This window comes from Ursus arctos, unplaced genomic scaffold (assembly GCF_023065955.2).
Source record: "Ursus arctos isolate Adak ecotype North America unplaced genomic scaffold, UrsArc2.0 scaffold_16, whole genome shotgun sequence".
NCBI lineage: Eukaryota > Metazoa > Chordata > Mammalia > Carnivora > Ursidae > Ursus > Ursus arctos.
Window position 1 is genome coordinate 57760712 of NW_026622830.1, and position 20274 is coordinate 57780985.

Genomic DNA, 20274 nt, shown 5'->3' on the forward strand with positions numbered 1-20274 from the left:
GTGATATTTGATATGTTTATATCTGGGAAGAATGGTACCAGGGAGCGTACGAAATGCTCCACTGTGCCTTCTCTGAGCATCAGCATCGTGCAGGCCTCGTCCAGGGACAGGATTAATTCTTTTTCCCCACCAGAAAGATGGGGGGGGGGGGAGTGCAGGGTACTCAGCTTCAACTCCATGAACCACCAGGAAGATCAGAGTCTGGCGTTCAGACCAGAGACTCCCAACGCTTCGGGAACTTGTGCAAGAAAAGGGACTTGAAGGCCCGCCCAGAAAAGGGCTCTAGGCTTAAAGGTGCAATTGGCTTTAGGGGTGAAATGATAAACCATTGTTCCCTTTAACCCATTTTGTTAGTTGAGCAACAATAGCATTTCTCTCTTTTAATAGCCTTTATTAAGAACTCTATGCCTTTAAGTCATCGGTAAACATCCCTACTGCAGACAGGAGAAAGCAGAAGCTTAGCATCTCCAACGCTGCTTGAGATCATAGACGTTGGGCCTGAGAACTGTCCAGAGCATGGAATGCATGGCATTCCTCCCATGCTGATGAGGCCTGGTCTGTTCCTGACATGGGGAGAAAGGTTCAGGGGAAACCACCCTCCTTGGCAGGCCACAGGGCAGCCAATTGTTTCTAGTGTGGGTTCTGGCCTTGCCCTGATCATCTGTGGGTCCTGAGATAGGACATGAATTTGGACCCATTCTCACCCCAGACCAGCACTGGATGTTGTTGGTGGCCTGATGCACCTGCTGCTTGTCAAAGGAGATGAAGTAGCTGAACCCTTGGAGCAGCTCATCAAAGATGTCCTGGGTGGAACTCTGAAAAGATAGAGCCAGCTACCTGGGCCAGGAGGCATCAGAGGCCTTCCACCCAATCTGTGGTTCTATGTTCTGGCAGATCTAGCAGCTAAAAATGTTTGTTAAGACACTTAAGTGTTCCTTGCAGCATTGCTGAAATGGCAACAGAATTGAATCATGTCAAGTTCCACCAGCCTTGAAAGGCTGAATTACTGTGGCTGACGACCTCCTTTACGGAGGTCCAAAAAGACATATAAGGACACAGCTTGTGACCTGGTGGACCTACAATGATTTGATGTACTCTGAGAAATGACGCGTTATAGAGAAACATATAGAATGACTTCATCCCACCGTTCCTTTTATGTTCAATCACCCTATTGAGTGTGAGGATTTATAAGGCCTTGGACAAGTTCTCCAAGGACAGTGGAGCTGGGTTCTACACAGGATACCTGGGTGAGTAGGGAAAATAATAAAAACAGTACAAAGACACTCATGGCTTCGGGAAAAGTAAAATAAAACACAACAAAACAAAATAACCTACGCCCCTAAACTGCAAAAAAACATTAATTATATTCTCTACCATTCCCATATATGTGAAGAGTCTTCCTACCTTATCCCATAGCTGGTGGTGGAGGTGTAGATGTTGGGATTACTTTGTGGTTGGGCTTGAGGGACACTCATGTGGAAACACTATAGGAGGGCCCTAGGTTTGTCCCCATATTTGTGTGGGGGCCCTGGGTGTGGAGAACCCTCTTCCCATTCTCACCTCAGGCAGCACTGATCCTGGGTGGTCTGGTGCACCTGACACTTGTCTAGGGAGTTGGAATAGTTAAAGTCACAGACCAGCTCATCAATGATCTCCTGGGTGCAGCTCCGAAAATGCAGTGCCCCATATATATGGGGCCAAGAGACATTAGTGGCCTCACGGGACATTGCCACAAGGGGCCACCCCCATTAGAAATCGTGTTCTCCAGTTAAGGCTAAGAGGAGCAGCAGAAAAGACATCCAACAAAGAGGAAGCCAGATGAAACCCTAGGGCTCATGATTAACATACAGGTGGTTGAGCTTGGTCCCCAGCACTCAGCTTCTCATCCTGCCTGCTATGACCTGGGGTGTGAACATGAAAGATGGGCCAGGTTCCAACACCTGGCACCTTGCTTCTGCCCAGGAAGGGCATCCTTCCTCTGCCCCCTCCTCTACACACACATACACATACACACACACACTTAGTGAGGGGCAAGAGGTGTGGGCCTGCTGAAGTAGGATCACTGTTGTTGCCTGCTCTCCAGTGGGCTGCTCTGAGCTGCCCTGTGTTACCTGTTGGTGTCTCCTGCCACATGTCCAGAGGGCTCGGAAAAGCGGGCTGAGACGACGACTACAATGATGTGAAAGTCTTTCTCTCTGGACTTTCTGGGCCAAAGCCCCTGAAAGTAGGAATACAGCAACAGAACATCTTGTTCTCTTGAACGTCTCGAGTCAAGTGAGCTGGAAAGCAGGCTTTCTTTGAATGGATGTGCCTGGTTACCAGAGTTCTAAGTTCAATTGGGGCCTATCACCAAGGAAGTGAGGTCGCTTCTTCAAGATTCCAGTACCTTGGCCTCTGCCGTCTCTTGGCAATGAACTGTTTACTTTTCTCCCCCATGTCATCTCCTTAACTGTACACTATGAGCCAACAATGCCATAGCCACCACTCTCTGGAAATGTAACCAGGGTCTGAGGTTTCAGGAGACAGAACTGAATTCAGACCTTTTTTCTTTGTTTTCCCAGTTCTGAGTCCTAAATCATTGTGTCTCTCACATATTCCCCACTTTCCCAAGCTGCTTAGTGGGGATCAGGCTAGAATCCACTTCTTAGAGACATCATCAGGTGTATGTGGATAATGTAACATGGGTGGGGTGGTCCCCTGTGTATCTGAAGCACAATTTTCAGGATGGAAGAATTACAAGAAGGGGTGGGACTTGGCATGGAGGGCCGCTCAACAGAGGCCTGGGTTCCAACAATGTAATATTGGAACACTTTCCCACTTGGCCTTGTGTAAATGTGGGCACTATGATGGGGTGGAAATGAACGAAGAAGCAGATATTGCTGTCCTCTGTAGTTAAACTGTTCAATTGTTTCCCATTATATTTAGAATGAGACCCAGTTGCCTCATTTTTTTAAAATTTTTAAAAAAGATTTTATTTATTTATTTGACAGAGAGAGACGGCCAGCGAGAGAGGGAACACAAGCAGGGGGAGTGGGAGAGGAAGAAGCAGGCTCCTAGAGGAGGAGCCTGATGTGGGGCTCGATCCCATAACGCCAGGATCACGCCCTGAGCCGAAGACAGACGCTTAAGGACTGCGCTACCCAGGCGCCCCAGTTGCCTCATTTTTGTCTATGAGGGGCGCAGCCTTCACAGTGGCTCCCACCGATCCAGACTTGTGGTATAGGCATCACTCTCTACCCATTAGGTGGTTAGTTACTGGCTTCTGACCAATAGGATGCAGCCAATGTGATGAAATGTGATGTCTAAGTTTCAATTGCAAAGAGTTTCTAACTTCCTAGTTACTTTTCTTGTGTTCTGCGTCTCACTCCCTTTCCCTTTTTCTTCTTGATCTCTGAACCAAAAATCGAGCACAGATATTTTGAACTGCCATGTGTAGAAGCACACATGGCAGAGAACCTGGCCTGTGCCAAGGCCAGAAGACACAAAGGAACTCAGATTCTGAGTCCAAACAGCTTCCCGAATCATGTGAGCCAACTTGGGAGAAAATCCTCTGCCAGTCTAGCCTCAGTCACTGCTACAGCCTCTGACACACCTTGAGCCTGGGGAACTATGCTTATTTGTGCCTGGACTCCTCACCCACAAAAACTGTGAGAAATTAAATATATACATTTTAAGATTCAGGCTACTGGGGCAAGGCAGTAACATAGGAACAATAGATAAGTAACAGTCTCCCAGGCCTCAGCACCTCTCCCTGCCTTCCTCCCTCCCCTCTGCTCTCCTCCTAGTGTCCCTCCAGCCACGGGGGCTGCCTTTTTCACCTCCTCTGGCCAAACCAGCTCTGTTAGTGAGTGTCTGCAACAGCGGTCCCTTCTTTCTGACACACCGCACACAGACTTGTGCAGGTCTAGCTCCCTTTTGTCAATCTGTTTTCAGCAATGTCACCCTCAGTGAGGCCTTTCATATTTTCCTATCCAATGACTCCCCAGCCTTCCTTCATTACATACTTCAGTCGTCGTATATAGCACTTGCTCTTTTCTTTCACGTCTTTGGTTTGTGCTTTGTCCATCTCTAGACTGTGAGCCCCTAAAAGCAGGGAGCTCTTGGTATTTTCAGCTCTCCTCATGGGTCCACCAAGGTACCTGGCATAGGGGAGTGCTTAGGGTATAGTTACTGAATGAATAACTGAGAAGATCTTGGAGCCCACCTCCCCTTTTAACAAGCTAGACTGTAGGGAGAAGCGCAACTAAAAGTTTCGAGCTGTTTCTGGGCAAGGGGACAACCACAATGGCCTCTGCCTGACTCTTCCTTCTCCAGTATCTCCAGCAGAACTGATGAGGCACCACGGACAAGGAAGCACCCTGCATCACGTTCTCTGTCTCTAGTGGTACAGCCCCAGGCAGGCACACCACCAAAGAAAGGGGTGCTTTTATCTGGGTGTCCTCAAGGCAGTGGCTTTCCAGAGTCAGAGTGGCAAAGGAGCAGGATCTCCAGGCTCCAAGGGCAGAATAAGGGACCACAGAAACCTCCCTTTCCTCCTTTTTCTGTCCACTCCCATGGTGTCCTCTTTACTATTCCAGCACCCTCACCTCAGCCAGAAGAGTGATTCTGCACCCACCCTTGTATGTCCAAACGAGGACCCTGAAGGTCTAATGGAGACTGGTCTTGCCCCTGGACCCCAGAGACAGTGTTCAGTGCTCTGGCACTTTCCCAGAGAACATAAACAAATGATAAGCAGGTATGCGCAAGCCCAAAGCGCAATGACCTATCACATCAATTGGAACAGCTGTCATAACAACGACAAGAGACAACAAATGCTGGTGAGGATGTGGAGCAAAGGAGCCTATGCGCACTGGCGCCGGCACTGTGCAAAACAGTATGGAGTGTCCTCAACACACTGAACACAGAACCACGGTATGTGCAGCAGCTCCACGTCTGGGAACATTCCATAGAAAACAAAGGAATATGTCTAAGAAATACCTGCACTTCCATGTGCAAGAAGCTTTATTTACCATAGCTGAGACAAGGAAAACATCAGTGCCCATTAGTGGTGAATGGATAAAGAAGTGTTACCTACATAATGGAATATTAATCAGCCATAAGAAAAGGAAATCCTGCTAAGTGTGATAACAGTTTTGGACTTAGAGGCATTATGCCAAGTGAAACAAGTGAGACAGAGAAAGGCAAACACTATACATGTGTAGGTATAGATATATATAGGGAGATAGATACTATATAGATGATAGATATATAGACATTTTCCCCTTTTATGTGGAATCTAAAACAAAGAAAAGAAAAGGCGGAAAACTAATTCAGAAGAACAGATCAGATTAAAGTAACAAGAAACAGAGGGGAGGGCGGGGGCAGGGATTGAGTGAATGGTGAAAATACAAACTTCCAGTTTTAAGATAAATAACAGGGATTTACAGTACAACATGATGACTGCCGTTGATACCGCTCTATGGTTTGAGAGGTGTTAAGAGAGTAAATTCTGAGAGTTCTTATCACATAATACCTTACACATACACAGTGTGTCAATTATATACAGTGATCAATTATATCAATAAAACTGGGCAAAAAATATTTTAATATTCATAATGGGCATCAGGAAAGTTGACTTGGTAAAAATAATGACACATAAGCAAAATGTAAAACAGCAGAACCCAGTCAGTAGACTATGATATGGATAAAAAATCCAAGCCATTTGCATAAAAAATTGATTCTGATTTTTAAAATCAGTGAATTAAAGTTAAAGTAGATAAAATAGAATTTTAAATTGTGCTACATTTTTAAAAATTGATCAAGGAATAAAATGTCTTATTAAATTAACTCTGAAAATACCGTTTTGAAAAAATTTTCATGTTTTGGAAGATTCTGATTTTAAGCTTTTAAGTGGGCACAGAATGAGAACATTTTGTTGGATCAAAGTTGTCTCCAGGAAAATGGGTGAGACAAAATAGCAGCACCAAAATGGCAAGACTAAATTGTCCTGTGTTCATTTCTCTGTATTTGCAGTTTTTAAAGAAAAAATATTTTTATTGACGTACAATACACATAATCAAAAATCTACCATCTACCGTCTACAAATCTACCATTTATAGGTTTATATTTCATTAAGTACATTAAGTTCATGGAATACATTTTAAATGTATTAAATGCATTAGTACCCTTTCTACAACCTCCGTCTAACCCAACTTCACATCTCATTTCATCTTGTGAAACTAAAACTCTACACCATGAATCAGAAACTTACCATTACTGCCTCATTCCAGCCCTTGGCAAACACCATTCTACTTTCTGTCTTTATGAATCTACTTTGGGTAGGTCCCAAAAGTGGAGTCAAAGCTTGCATTTTTATGAATGCACTTAATGTAAAAGTTCACCCATGTTGTGGCATATGTCAGTGTTTTCGTCCTCTTCTGAGATATTATTCATTCTTATTCCATCGTGTGTATAAACAACATCTGTTTCTCCTTGGACAGATAGTGGATTGTTTTCATGGTTTAGTTATTATGACTAATGATGGCATGAAAATGTATGTTCAGACAGATCTTCAAGACCATGGTGTCAATTAATTTGGGTATATACCCCAAAAGCAGAATTACTGGAACACAGGGTAAGTCTAATTTTAATTTTTTTTAAGAACTACCATACTGATTTCACAACTATGCTCAAATATTCCTACCACACACAATGAACAAGGTTTTAATTTCTCCATATCTTTGCCAACACTTGTTCTTTTCTTTTCTTCTAATTCTTTGTGTGTGTGTGTGTGTGTGTGTGTGTGTGGAAGAGTCAACTTGATGAAAAATGCTATTTCATTGCTTTTTTAAATGTGGATTTCTGGGGCATCTGGGTGGCTTAGCCATTAAGCATCTGCCTTCGGCTCAGGTCATGATCCCAGGGTCCTGGGATCAAGCCCCGCATCAGGCTCCCTGCTCAGTGGGAAGCCTGCTTCTCCCTCTCACACTCCCCTTGCTTGTGTTCCCTCTCTCGCTGTCTCTGTCAAATAAATATTTTTTAAAATAAGTAAATAAAATAAAATGTGGATTTCCCTAAAAATTAGTGAGTCAAGTATCTTTTCAAATTCCTTTTCATGTGCGTGTCTTTGAGGATGTGTGTATTCACATTTTTTTGCACATTGACACATTACATTTGGTTTGGTTTTTGTTGCTGAGTTTATGTGTTCTCTGTATATTCCGGATATTGAGCCCCTTTCAGACACATGGTTTGCACTACGGTCTCCCGTCTTGTGGATTGTGTTTTTACCTCAGTGATAATGCCTTTTAAGTTGTTTCTATTTTGATCTTCTGCTTAGATGATCTGTCCATTGTTGTGAGTGAAGTCGTGAAGTCTCCCACCATTAACGTATTTTATAGATAAGTTTTTTTACTTTGGTTATTAATTGGTTTATATAATTGACTGCTCCCACATTGGAAGCATAGAAATTTATAATTTTTAAGTCTTCTTGCTGGATAGGCCCTTTAAGTATGATACGGTGTCCCCCTACATCTCTTACTACAGCCGTTAGTTTAAAATCTAATCTGTTTGATATGAAGATTGCTACCCCAGCTTTCTTTTGAGGTACATTAGTGTGGTAAATTGTTCTTCATCCCTTCACTTTCAATCTGGAGGGGCTTTAGGTTCAAACCGAGTCTACTGTAGACAACATACGGATAGGTCTTACTTTTAAAATCCAATCTTCTACTGTTTGTCTTCTTATTGGAACATTCAGAGCATTTACATTCAGAATATGTATTGAAAGCTATGAATTTAGTGCCATTGTATTTAAAATCCCTGTTTCTGTAGATTGTCTCTGTTACTTTCTGGTCTGTTACCCTCGGGATCTGTTCGCCTGCAGTATCCCCCTTATTATTTCTTGTAGGGATGGCTTGGTGGTCATATGTTCTTTCAGTTTGTCTATCCTGGAAACTCTTTATCTCTCCTTCCATTCTGAATGATAGCATTGCTAAATAAGGTACTCGGCTCCATTTTCTTCTCATTTATTACCCTGCCCTTTCTCGCCTGCCAGGTTTCTGTGGACAGGTCTGATGTTATTCTGATGTTCCTCCCTCCGTATGTAAGAAATCCCTTCCCTCTAGCTACTCTCTGCATAGCTTCCTTGGTTTTAGGATTTGCAAGCTTCACTATTATATGTCGTGGTGTTGAACTATTTTTATTGATTTGAGGAGGAGTCCTCTCTGCCTCTTGGACGTGAATGCATGCTTCTTTCCCCAGATTTGGGAAGTTCTCAGCCATGATTTGATCAAATATACCTTCCAGACCGCCTTCTTTGTCCTAATGATCCTGATATTGGTTCTTTCCAATGTACCATTAAATTCTCTAAGTCTCTCTTCATGTGTTGTGGGTTGTTTTTCTCTATTTTCTTCAATTTCCTTCCTTTCCATCAGCCCATCTTCTAGATCACTTATTATCTTTGCTGCCTCACTGACCCTGGCTGTCAGAGCGTCCAATTCAGCCTGCATCGCATGCATAGCATTTTTAAGTTCAGCCTGATTAGATCTCATTTCTGCCCTTATATATTACATATTGTCATTAATGCTTTTTCCTACCCTAGCTATTGATTTTATGATTGCTATCCTGAATGCTACCTCTGACATCATGCTTATATCCTTAAAATTAGTTCTGTGGCAGAGGACATGGTCTCCGGTTCTTTTCTTTGTTGAGAGTTCTCCTTCTAGTCATTCTATTGAGGGATGGTTGAGCGAATACACAGAGTCCAAAATATCAACCACAAACCAAGGAAGACGCACTCTAGAAAATACTCCAAGTGGTCGGAAGCTACCACAGATACTCAAACAAAGCCACGATTATCCTAAACAGTCATTACAGTGGGGCAGTGAGACTATAAGCACTCAGGGTGGACAAGGCGGGGTGATCTGTCTGTTCCTGATTGATTTTTGGTCTCTGTCTTAGAAGACACCATGTCCCAAAATTGCAAACAATCTGGAACTTATATATATAACATATACATTTCACATACATAACAAAATGGAGTAGTGTGAAAAGGATTGGTATGAGGTATAAAAAGTATAAAAGGTAGATATGAAAATATAAAAACCCACTTCAAATCATAAATTGGGAAATAACAGTATTTGAGATGGTAACAAGGTAAAAAAAATTAAATAAATATAAAATTTTAGCTTGAAGTATAAATGAGTCTTGAGGGAACACCTGGACCTCAATATATTAGTTTCCCCTGGCGCTGGAGTTTTGCAGTCCTGTAGGAAATAAGCGTGTCACTTACCTGTTCTTCCGGTCTGTCTTCTGGGGGAGGGGCCTGCTGCTTGGCTGTTCAGGCTGCTCTGCCTGGTTGGCCTTTCACCACCACTTGTCAGGGGGTTGGGTTTAACGTGAGGAGGTTGTCCGTGTGGCTTTGTTCCCTGGCAGATTTCCATGCCTCCTTAGAGGGTCAGAGGAAATACGGCTGTGCAGAAAACTCTGGCCTAGGGCAGCAAGATCACGGTCACCTTTCTTCAATGAAACTTCCAGGTCAAAACATCTCCACTTGGAAAAAAACCTGTCAGCCAAGAATGCTTTATTTGGAAAAGCTGTCCTTCAGAAATAAAGGAGAGATAAAGACTTTTCCAAACAAAGAAAAGCTAAATGAGTTCCTCACTACTAGACCTGCCGTAAGAGAAGAATTAACACCTGTACTACTTAAACTCTTCCAAAAATATCAACATAAGAGGAATACACACAAACACATTTTAAGAGGCCAGTATCACCATGATACCAAAACCAAATAAAAAGACTACAAGAAAAGAAAATTATATACTAGTGTCCCCGATGAATATAGATGAAAAAATTCTCTTTAAGTATTAACAGACTGAATTCAGCAGCATCTTAAAGGACCATATACCACGATCAACCGGGATTTGTCCAGGGGGTGCAAGGATGGTTCAACATATGCAAATCAATCACTGTGTGACACATCACATTAATAGAATGGAAGATAAAAATCATATGAATATCTCAATAGATACAGAAAAAGCATTTGACATGCATTTGACAAAGTACAACATGCATTCATGATAAAAATCCTCAACAAATTGGATCGTGAAGAAACGTACCTCAACACAATAAAGGCCACATACGGCAAACCCACAGCTAACATCATACTCATTGGTGAAAGACTGAAAATTTGTCATGTAAGATGGGGAACAAGACAAGGGTGCCCACTCTCAACACTCCTATTCAATACAGTACTCGAAGTCCTAGCAGAACCATCAGACAAGACAAAGAAATCATAGGCATAAAAATTGGGAAGGGAGAAGTTAAAACTGTCTCTATTTGCAGGTGACATATAGAAATCCTAAAGACTATAAAAACAACCCTGTTAGGTCTAATCAATGAATTCAGTAAAGTTGTAGGATAGAAAATAAATGTACAACTAGCAGTAGCATTCCTATACACCAACAACAAGCTATCTGAAAAAGATATAAGGGAAAAAGATACAAAGAACACAATCCATTTATGTTAGGGAAAAAAAGAACAAAATACTTAGAAATAAACTTGAGCATGGAGGTGAAAGATCTCTTAATGGAAAACAAGACATTGATGACAGATACAAAAAAGAAACCCACCAATGAATTGAATGGTATTGCATGTTTATGAATTGCAAGAAATAATGTTAATTACCCAAGCCACCAATAGACTCAATGAATTTCCTATCAAGATTCCAATGACTTTTCTTGCAGTAAGAAAAAAAAATCCTAAAATTTGAATGAAACAATGAAAGACTTTGGATAACCAAAACAATCTCTAGAAAGAAGAATAAAGCTGGAGGCATCACACTGCCTGATTTCAACTGTATTATAAAGCTATAGTAAATCAAAATCTTATGGTAGTGGCATAAAAACAGACACATAGACTAATGAACACAAGAGAGAGCCCAGAAATAAACCAGACACATACGGTTTTTGAGAAGGGAGGCATTCTCAATGGAGAGAAATAAAACAGCTTCTTCAGTAAATGATGCTGGGAGAAGTGGATATTCACATGTCAAAGAACAAAACTGGACCCCTATCTTACACCATCCATAAAAATTTACTCAAAATAGATAAAAGACTTACAGGGAAGACCTGAAATCATAAAATTCCTACAAGAAAACATAGAGAATAAACTACTTGACATTGGTCTTGGTAAGTATATTTTAAAACTAACACCAAAAGCACAAGCAACAAAATAAAAAAAAAAGTGGTACTACACTCAAGAGCCTCTTCACAGTGAAAGAAATAATCAACAAAATGAAAATGCAACATATGGAATGGGAAAATATTTGCAAATCATGTATCTGAGGAGAAATTAATACCTAAAATATGTACATAACTCATACAACTCAGTTGTATGCGAAAAAAAGAAAGAAAGAAAAGAAAGTAAAGAATATAAAAGAAAAAAGAAACCAACTAAAGAAAGGACCAAGGACCTAAATAGACATTTCTCCAGAGAAGACAAATGGACAACCAGCACATAAAAAAGGTGTTCAGGGGTGCCTGGGTGGCACAGCATTTAAGCGTCTGCCTTCGGCTCAGGGCGTGATCCCGGCGTTATGGGATCGAGCCCCACATCAGGCTCCTCCGCTATGAGCCTGCTTCTTCCTCTCCCACTCTCCCTGCTTGTGTTCCCTCTCTCACTGGCTGTCTCTATCTCAGTCAAATAAATAAATAAAATCTTTAAAAAAAATAAAAAATAAAATAACCAAAGGATCCCGCAATTCTACTTCTGGTTACATAGCTGAACAAAATGAGATTAACATGTTGAAAAAAAAGAAGTTAGCCTGTTGAAGAAGTATTGCCACCCCATGTTCATAGCAGCATTATTTACAATAGCCAAGATATGGAAACAACCTGTATCTATCAACAGAGTAATGGATAAAGAAAATGTAGTCTGTATATCCAATGGAATACTATTCAGCCATAAAAATAAGGAAATCCTGTCACTTGAGACCGCACGGATGGTCCTTGAGGACATTATACTAAATAAGTCAGCAGAGAAAGACAAATACTAGATGATCTCACTTATATGTGGACCCTAAAACATAAAACAAATAGAAAAACAAATAGAAAAAGAGATCAGATTTATGGTTACCAGAGGCACGGGGTGACGGGAGGGAAAACTGAATGAAGGGGATCAAAAGGTACAACCCACAGCTGTAAGTCCTGAGAATGTCATGTGCTACACAATCACTGTAGTTAACACTGCTGCATGTTGTAGCTGAAAGTTGCTGTCCTCTAGTTCAACCTCATTGAAATATTAGGAATCCCAAGCTTAATCCAAACGGTTTGAGCCCAAGGTCACAGAGCTCCCACGTTGCTGTTTTCAATTGCTACCATAATACAGAACACTTGGAAGGAGCATCTATATTCTAGGAACACAGCCAAATATCCTTTATTCACTAACTCTTCTGACCCTGTGACTCCATACCCTTTACTTGTCGTAGTCAGAATTCAGTTAGATAGAAACTGCCTTTCTGATTCTAACAGTACTAACGCACTATGTTTTCAACACAAGCTGCCTATAATATAGTTTAAAGTACAGTTTATTTATGATGTGTATGAAAAATAAAAAAAATTATTAGATGATAGTTAAGGTCCCGGAGGCTCGACAAATTCCACACTTCTCAAAAATATGGCCCCCAAGCCAGCAGCATTACCTACACATTTGTCAGAAATGCAAATACTCTAGCCCTCGAGAGAACTATTGAATCAGAATCCAGTGGGATTTACCTTTGGCATCAACAAGTCTTCCAGGCAATTCTAATGCACACCAAAGTTTGAGAAACACTGCTTTAATTGTTTTCATTGTTTGCACAAAGACAAGGGTGGATAATTAGTCATAGTCATCTCCATAAACTCAATAAAAGCAACGGATTAAAAAAATACAGGCAAACTCACATATCTCATACGGAAAATTTACAATTTATAAAAAATTCTACAATATGCTTTAGAAGCTTAAAGAAAAGTGTGAGGACACATGAAACCTCATGATATATTTGGGTTTTGTGATGAGCACTGAGTGTTATACACAACTGATGAATTACTGAACTCTAAAGATACGTAAGTTTTGTTTTAATTTATGACTGAATATAGTGTTCATTTCTGTTTCATAAATGGATTTAAAACACCACATATGCCTAGTAATAAATGAAACCTCAAGAAACTAGATGAGTCTCAAACAAACAACCTAACTTTACCCCTTAAGGCACTGGAAAGAGAACACATCAGGCCAAAGTTATTAGAAGGAAAGAAATAACAAAGATTAGAGCAGGGAAAAATGAAGCGGGACTAAAAGGATAATGGAGTATACCAACGAAACTAAGAACTGATTCTCTGAAAATAAAATTGACAAGCCTTTACCTAGATTTCCCCCACCCCCAAAAACAAGGAGAGAGAGAGAGGGAGAGACAGAACTCATATAAAAAATGAAAGAGTGATACCAGAGAAATGCCAAAGATCATAAGAAACTACTCTGAACAATTATATACAAAAAATTGGACAGCCTAAGGGAAATTGATAAACTCCCAGAAACATACAACTTGCTAAGACTGAATCCTGATGAAATGGAAAATCTGAACAGATTATTAGTAAGCAGGTTGAATCAGTAATTGAAAACCTCCAAAAAACAAAACTCCAGGACTAGATGGTTTCACAGGTGAATTCTACAAAATATTCAAAAAGGAATTAATACTCAAATTCTTCCAAAAAATAAAGGAGGAGGGAATTCTTCCAAACTCATTTTATAAAACCGGAATTCTTCTGATACCTGATCCAGACAAGGATTCTGCAAGAAAAACATTACAGGCCAATATTCCTAATATACACTTACAAAAATCCTCAACAAAATATTAGCAAACCAAATTCAGTAATACACTAAAAGGATCATATACACATATCTAGAAAAGTGTTGTTACAGCTGATGTCAGAGAAATTATCTGTGCTCTCTTCTAAAATTTTTATGGTTTCAGGTCTATGGATTTAGGTCCTTAAGCTTTTTGAGATAATTTTTGTCTATGGTGGAAAAAAAGTGGTCCAGTTTCATTCTTCTGCACGTTGCTGTCCAGTTTCCCCAAGATCATCTGCTGAAGCGGCTTTATTTTCCCCACTGTATACTTTTGTGGCCTTTGTTGAAGATTAATTGACCATATAGTTGTGGAATTATTTCTGAGCTTCCTATTCTGTTCTATCGCTCTGTGTGTCTATTTTTGTGCCAGTACCATACTGTTTTGATTACTACGTGTTTGTACCGTAAATTAAAGTTTGGAATTGTGATACTTCCAGCCATGTTCCAGGATATTTAGGATTTTTTGCGATTCCATACAGATTCTAGGTCTGTTCTGGTTCGGTGGAAAATGCTGTTGGTGTTTGATAGGGATTGCCTTAAATCTGTGGATTAGATAGTATGGACATTTTAAGAATATTAATTCTTCCAATCGACAAACATCGAATGTCTTTACTTTCTGTGTGTGTGTCATGACTTTAAATCAGTGTATTTATAGTTTTCAGAGTCCCGGTCTTAAAGCCTCTTTCATTAAATTTATTCCCAAGTGTGTGTGTGTGTGTGTGTGTGTGTGTGTTGTGTGTGTGTGTGTGTGTGTGTGTTTAATCGTTGGTGCGGTTGTAAATGCGATTTCTTTCTTAATTTCTCTTTCTGCTATTTCATTCTTAGTGCGTAGAGATGGAACAGATCTGTGTATTAATTTTGCATCTTGTAATTTTACTGAACTTATGAGTTCTAGTGACTTTTTTTTTTGGTAGGGTCCTTAGAGTTTTCTAGATATAGTATCGTGCTATCGTGCTATACACGAATAGTGACAGTTTTACTTCTCCCTTACCAATTTAGATGCCTTTTCTTTCTTTTCCTGGTCTGACTGCTGAGGTCAGGACTTGCAGTACTATATTAAACAAAAGCGCTAGGAGTGCACATCCTTGTCTTCTTTCTGATCTTAGAAGCAAAACTTTTGGTTTTTCACCATTGAGTATGACGTTAGCTGTGTGTTTTAGATATATGGTTACTGTTATTATTTTGGGGTACGTTCCCTCTAATCTTACTTTCTTGAGCATTTTTGTCATCACTGGGTGCTGTACCTTGTCAAATGCTTTTTTTTTTTTTTTTTTTGAAATGATCATATGGTTTATATCCTTTACTCTTGTTAATGTGATGTATCATGTTGATTGATTTGTGAATATCGAACACCTTTGCATTGCTGGAAAAATCCTACTTAATTGTGGTAAATAATTTTTTAATGTATCAGATTTGGTTTGCTAATATTTTGTAGACAGTTTTTGTATCTGTGTTCCTCAGAGATATTGGCCTGTTGGTTTTTTCCCCCCTTTTTTGGTAGTGTCTTTATCTGCTTTTGGTATCATGGTAATGCTGGCTTTGTAGAACGAATTTGGAAACTTTCCTTCTTCCGTTTTTTAGAATAGTTTGAGGTGAGTAGGTATTAACTCCTATTTGAATTTGGTAGAACTCACCTGTGAAGCCATCTGATCCAAGACATTGGTTTCGTGGGAGTTTTTTGATTACTGGGTCATTTCACTGCTAGTAGCTTGTTCAATTTTCTATTCCCGACTTAGCTTGGGAAGTTTATATGTTATTAGGATAAACCTTTCTTCTGGGGAAGGAGAAAAGATGGCGGAGGAGTAGGGGACCCCTTTCTCAGCTGCTCCCGAGTCGAGCTGGATATCTACCAGACCAGCCTGAACACCCACGAAATCAGCCTGAGATACAGGAAGATACATCTGGATCTCTACAAATGAACATCTCCAGTGCTGAGTATTGAGGTATGAAGCGGGGAGCCATGAATCTGCACACAGATAACGGAAGATAAATGGAAGGGGGAGGGAGCCGCCACACTTGGGCACTGGGAAGCAGTAGCCACCTGCATTGGGGAGTTGGCCAGACTCGTGGACCAGCACCCGCGAGAGAGCAGACTGAGACCTGGGAACCCGTGTGCAACCAGACTGAAAACCGGAGCTCTAGAGCGCACACTCCAACTAGACTGGAAACCGAGAGCTTGGGAGCGTGCGTGCAACCACACTGAAAATCGGCACTCTGGAGTGCTCACTGCAACCGGACTGATCTTGGGAGTTCGGGAGCGCGCGTGACCAGACTGAAAACCGGCGCTCCAGAAAGCGCGTGAACAACACTGAAACAGGGAGCCTGGGAGCGTGCATGGAAACAGGTGGCAGCTGGCAGTGTTAGAAGCACCAAGGACAGAGACGTGCCAGCCCTGGAAGTGAGGGCCGGGAGAGCGGCTGTGGGGCACACAACCCGGGATGCTGTAGGGGTTTTAGCAGCAGCAACGGAAACAAAGTTAAAGTGGCCAAGAGAGCTCCGTGGAGAGCAGACTGTGATCTCTCTGTTCTGAGAAGAGGCCAGGATACGGCCACTGCTGCTCTGACTCTCACAAGAGTCACAGAAAACCGCCAGGGAAAGCCACCAGAGAACAAAAGCCCGGAAATACCAGCTCACGTTGTGCCCATCCCCAAGGGGGGATCCCTTGCAGGGGACAGGGCGACTCTACCCAAACAGGGTTGCCTGAGTATCAGCGCGGCAGGCCCCTCCCCCAGAAGGCAGGCTGAAAAATCAAGAAGCCCACATCCCTAAGGTCGCTATAAAACAAGTGCACACTACCTGGGTTCTGGTTAATAATTTGGGCTCTGTGCATCCCCGCAACCTCTCCTCATCAGAATGACGAGGAAGAGAAACCCTTGGCAATGAAAGGAGACAGAGACTGTGGCCTCTGCCACAGAAATGATGGATATGGATATAACAAATTGTCAGAGATGGAGTTCAGAGTAACAGTGGTCAAGATGATGCGTAGGCTTGAAAAAAATATTAATGAAAATATTAACAAGAATATAGAATCGCTAAGGGTGGAAATGAGAGCGAATCTGGCAGAAATTAAAAATACTATGAATTAATTGCAGTCTAAACTAGACGCCCTGATGGCCAGGGCAAATGAGGCAGAAGAATGAATTAGTGAATTAGAGGATGGGATGGTAGAAGAGAAAGTTAAAACAGAAACTTGGCGCAAAAAAATCCAATCTCAAGAATGGAGAATACGGGAGATTACTTACACAGTGAAATGTTCCAATGTCAGAATCATCGGCATCCCCTAGGGGTTGGAGAAAGACAGAGGTCTAGAAGAGATATTTGAACAAATTGTAGCTGAGAACTTCCCTAATCTGGCAAAGGAAACAAGCATTCATGTCCAAGAGGCAGAGGGGACCCCTCCCAAGGTCAATGACAACAGAGCTACACCACGTCACGTCATAGTGCATTTCACAAATATTAGATCCAAGGATACAGTATTGAAAGTGGCCAGGGGGAAGAAAATTCTTACGTACAGAGGGAAAAATATCAGAATAACGTCAGACCTGTCTACAGAGACCTGGCAGGCTAGGAAGGGTTGGCAGGGTATTTTCAAAGCTCTATCTGAAAAGAACATGCAGCCAAGGATCCTTTATTCAGCAAGGCTGTCATTCAGAATTGATGGAGAGATAAGGACCTTCCAGGATTGGCAGAAACTTACCGAATTCGTAACCACCAAGCCAGCCCTACATGAGATATTAAGGGGGGGGGGTGTTCTATAAAAGTAAAAAGGCCCCAAGAGTGATACAGAACAGAAATTTACAATCTATAGAAACGAATACTTCACAGGCAACATGAACTCATTAAAATCATACCTCTAAGAATCACTCTCAATGTGAATGGCCTAAATGTTCTGATAAATGCCACAGGGTTGCAGATTGGATAAAAAGACATGACCCATCCATTTACTGTCTACAAGAGACTCATCTTGAACCTAAAGATACATCCAGACTGAAAGTGAAGGGACGGAAAACCATTTTTCATGCCAATGGACCTCAAAAGAAAGCTGGGGTAGCAATTGTCATATCAGACAGATTAGATTTTAAACTAAAGACGATAGTTAGAGATACAGAAGGACACTATATTATTCTTAAAGGATGTATCCAACAAGTGGATATGACAATTATAAATATCTATGCTCCCAACAGGGAAGCAGCTAGATACACAAGCCAACTCTTAACCAGAATAAAGAGACATATAGATAATAATACGTTAATAGTAGGGAACCTCAACACTCCTCTCTCAGCAATAGACAGATCACCTAAGCAGAAAATCAACAAAGAACCAAGAACTTTGAATGACATACTGGACCAGATGGACCTCATAGATATATACAGAACACTACACCCCAGAACAACAGAATACTCATTCTTTTCGAATGCACAGGGAACGTTCTCCAGAATAGATCACATACTGGGTCACAAAACAGGTCTCAACCGATACCAAAAGACTGAGATTATTCCCTGCATATTCTCACACTGCAATGCTTTGAGAATGGAACTCAATCACAAGGAAAAATTTGGAAGAAACTCAAACACTTGGAAACTAAGAAGCATCCTGCTCAGGAATGACTGGGTAAACCAGGAAATTAAAAATCAATTTAAGCAATGTATGGAGACCAACGACAATGAAAACACATCGGTCCAAAACCTATGGGACACTGCAAAGGTGGTCCTAAGGAGAAAATACATAGCCATCCAAGCCTCACTCAAAAGAATAGAAAAATCTAAAATGCAGTTTTTATATTCACACCTCAAGAAGCTGGAACTGGAACAGGTCTAACCCACAGACAAGAAGGCAGGTGATCAAGATTAGAGCAGAGATCAATGAATTAGAAACCAGGAGCACAGCAGAGCAGATCAACAGAACTAGAAGCTGGTTCTTTGAAAGAATCAACAAGATCGATAAGCCGCTGGCCAGACTTATTCAAAAGAATAGAGAAAGGACCCAAATTAATAAAATTATGAATGAAAAGGGAGAGATCACAACCTACACCAATGAAATAGGAAGGATCATTAGAAACTTTTTATCAACAGCTTTATGCCAATAAATTAAACAACCTGGGAGAAATGGATGCCTTCCTGGAAACCTATAAACGACCAAGACTGAAACAGGAAGAAATTGGTTACTTAAACAGACCGATTAATTAGGAAGAGATTGAGGCAGTGATCAAAAACCTCCCCAAAAACATGAGTCCAGGGCCTGACGGATCCCCCAGGGAATTCTATCAAACATTCAAAGAAGAAATAATACCTATTCTCCTGAAGCTGTTTCAAAATATAGAAATAGAAGGAAAACTACCAAAGTCATTCTATGAGGCCAGAATTACCTTGATCCCCCAACCAGGCAAAGACCCCATCAAAAAGGAGAATTACAGACCGATATCCCTGATGAATTTGGACACCAAAATTCTCAACAAGATCCTACCTAGCTAATAGGATGCAACAGTTCATTAAAAGGATTATCCATCAAGACCAAGTGGGATTCATCCCTGGGATGCAAGCGTGGTTCAACATTTGCAAATCGATCAGTGTGATAGATCATATCAGCAAGAAAAGAGTCAAGAACCATATGAGCCTCTCAATTGATGCAGAAAAAGCATTTGACAAAATACAACATCCTTTCCTGATTAAAACCCTTCGGACTGTAGGAATAGAGGGTACATTCCTCAATTTCATATTCTATGAAAAGCCTACAGTGAATATCATTCTCAATGGGGAAAAGCTGGAAGCCTTTCCCTTAGGTCAGGAACGCGACAAGGATGCCCACTCTCACTATTATTCTTCAACTTAGTACTAAAAGTCCTTGCAGCAGCAATCAGACAACAAAAAGGGATAAAAGGTCTCCAAATCGGCAAAGAAGATGTCAAACTGTCTCTCTTCGCAGATGACATGATACTCTATATGGAAAACCCAAAAGACTCCACCCACAAACTACTAGAACTTATAGAGCAATTCAGTAATGTGGCGGGATACAAAATCAATGCTCAGAAATCAGTTGCATTTCTATACAAGAACAATGAGACTGAAGAAAGAGAAATCAGGGAATCCATTCCATTTACAATAGCACGAAAAATCATACATTATCTCGGAATTAACTGAACCAGAGATGTAAAGGATCTATATTCTAGAAACTACAAATCGCTCTTGAAAGACATTGAAGAAGACACAAAAAGATGGAAAAATATTCCATGCTCATGGAACGGAAGAATTAACATCATTAAAATATCTATGCTACCTAGAGCAATCTACATATTCCATGCTATCCCAATCAAAATACCAATGACTTTTTTCAAAGAACTGGAACAAACAGCCCTTAAATTTGTATGGAACCAGAAAAGGCCCTGAATCGCCAAGGAATTGTTGAAAAGGAAAACAA

The 20274-nt window shown here is 40.9% G+C and overlaps 2 protein-coding genes across 23 annotated transcripts in view; one reads left to right on the plus strand and one right to left on the minus strand.

Annotated features, from left to right (window-relative positions):
• LOC125282996 (ral guanine nucleotide dissociation stimulator-like) overlaps positions 1-20241 on the minus strand; it is a 601545-nt gene extending 581304 nt beyond the window's left edge. For all 22 annotated transcript variants that reach the window (XM_057312976.1, XM_057312974.1, XM_057312968.1 and 19 more), the window contains exon 1: positions 9266-20241. In XM_057312976.1, coding sequence (XP_057168959.1) covers positions 9266-9416 — 151 coding nt within the window. In that variant the 5' untranslated portion in view covers positions 9417-20241. The remainder of the gene's footprint in view (positions 1-9265) is intronic.
• Positions 1-20274, plus strand: part of LOC125282214 (ral guanine nucleotide dissociation stimulator-like) — a 217593-nt gene that overhangs the window by 39917 nt on the left and 157402 nt on the right. The window lies entirely within an intron of this gene.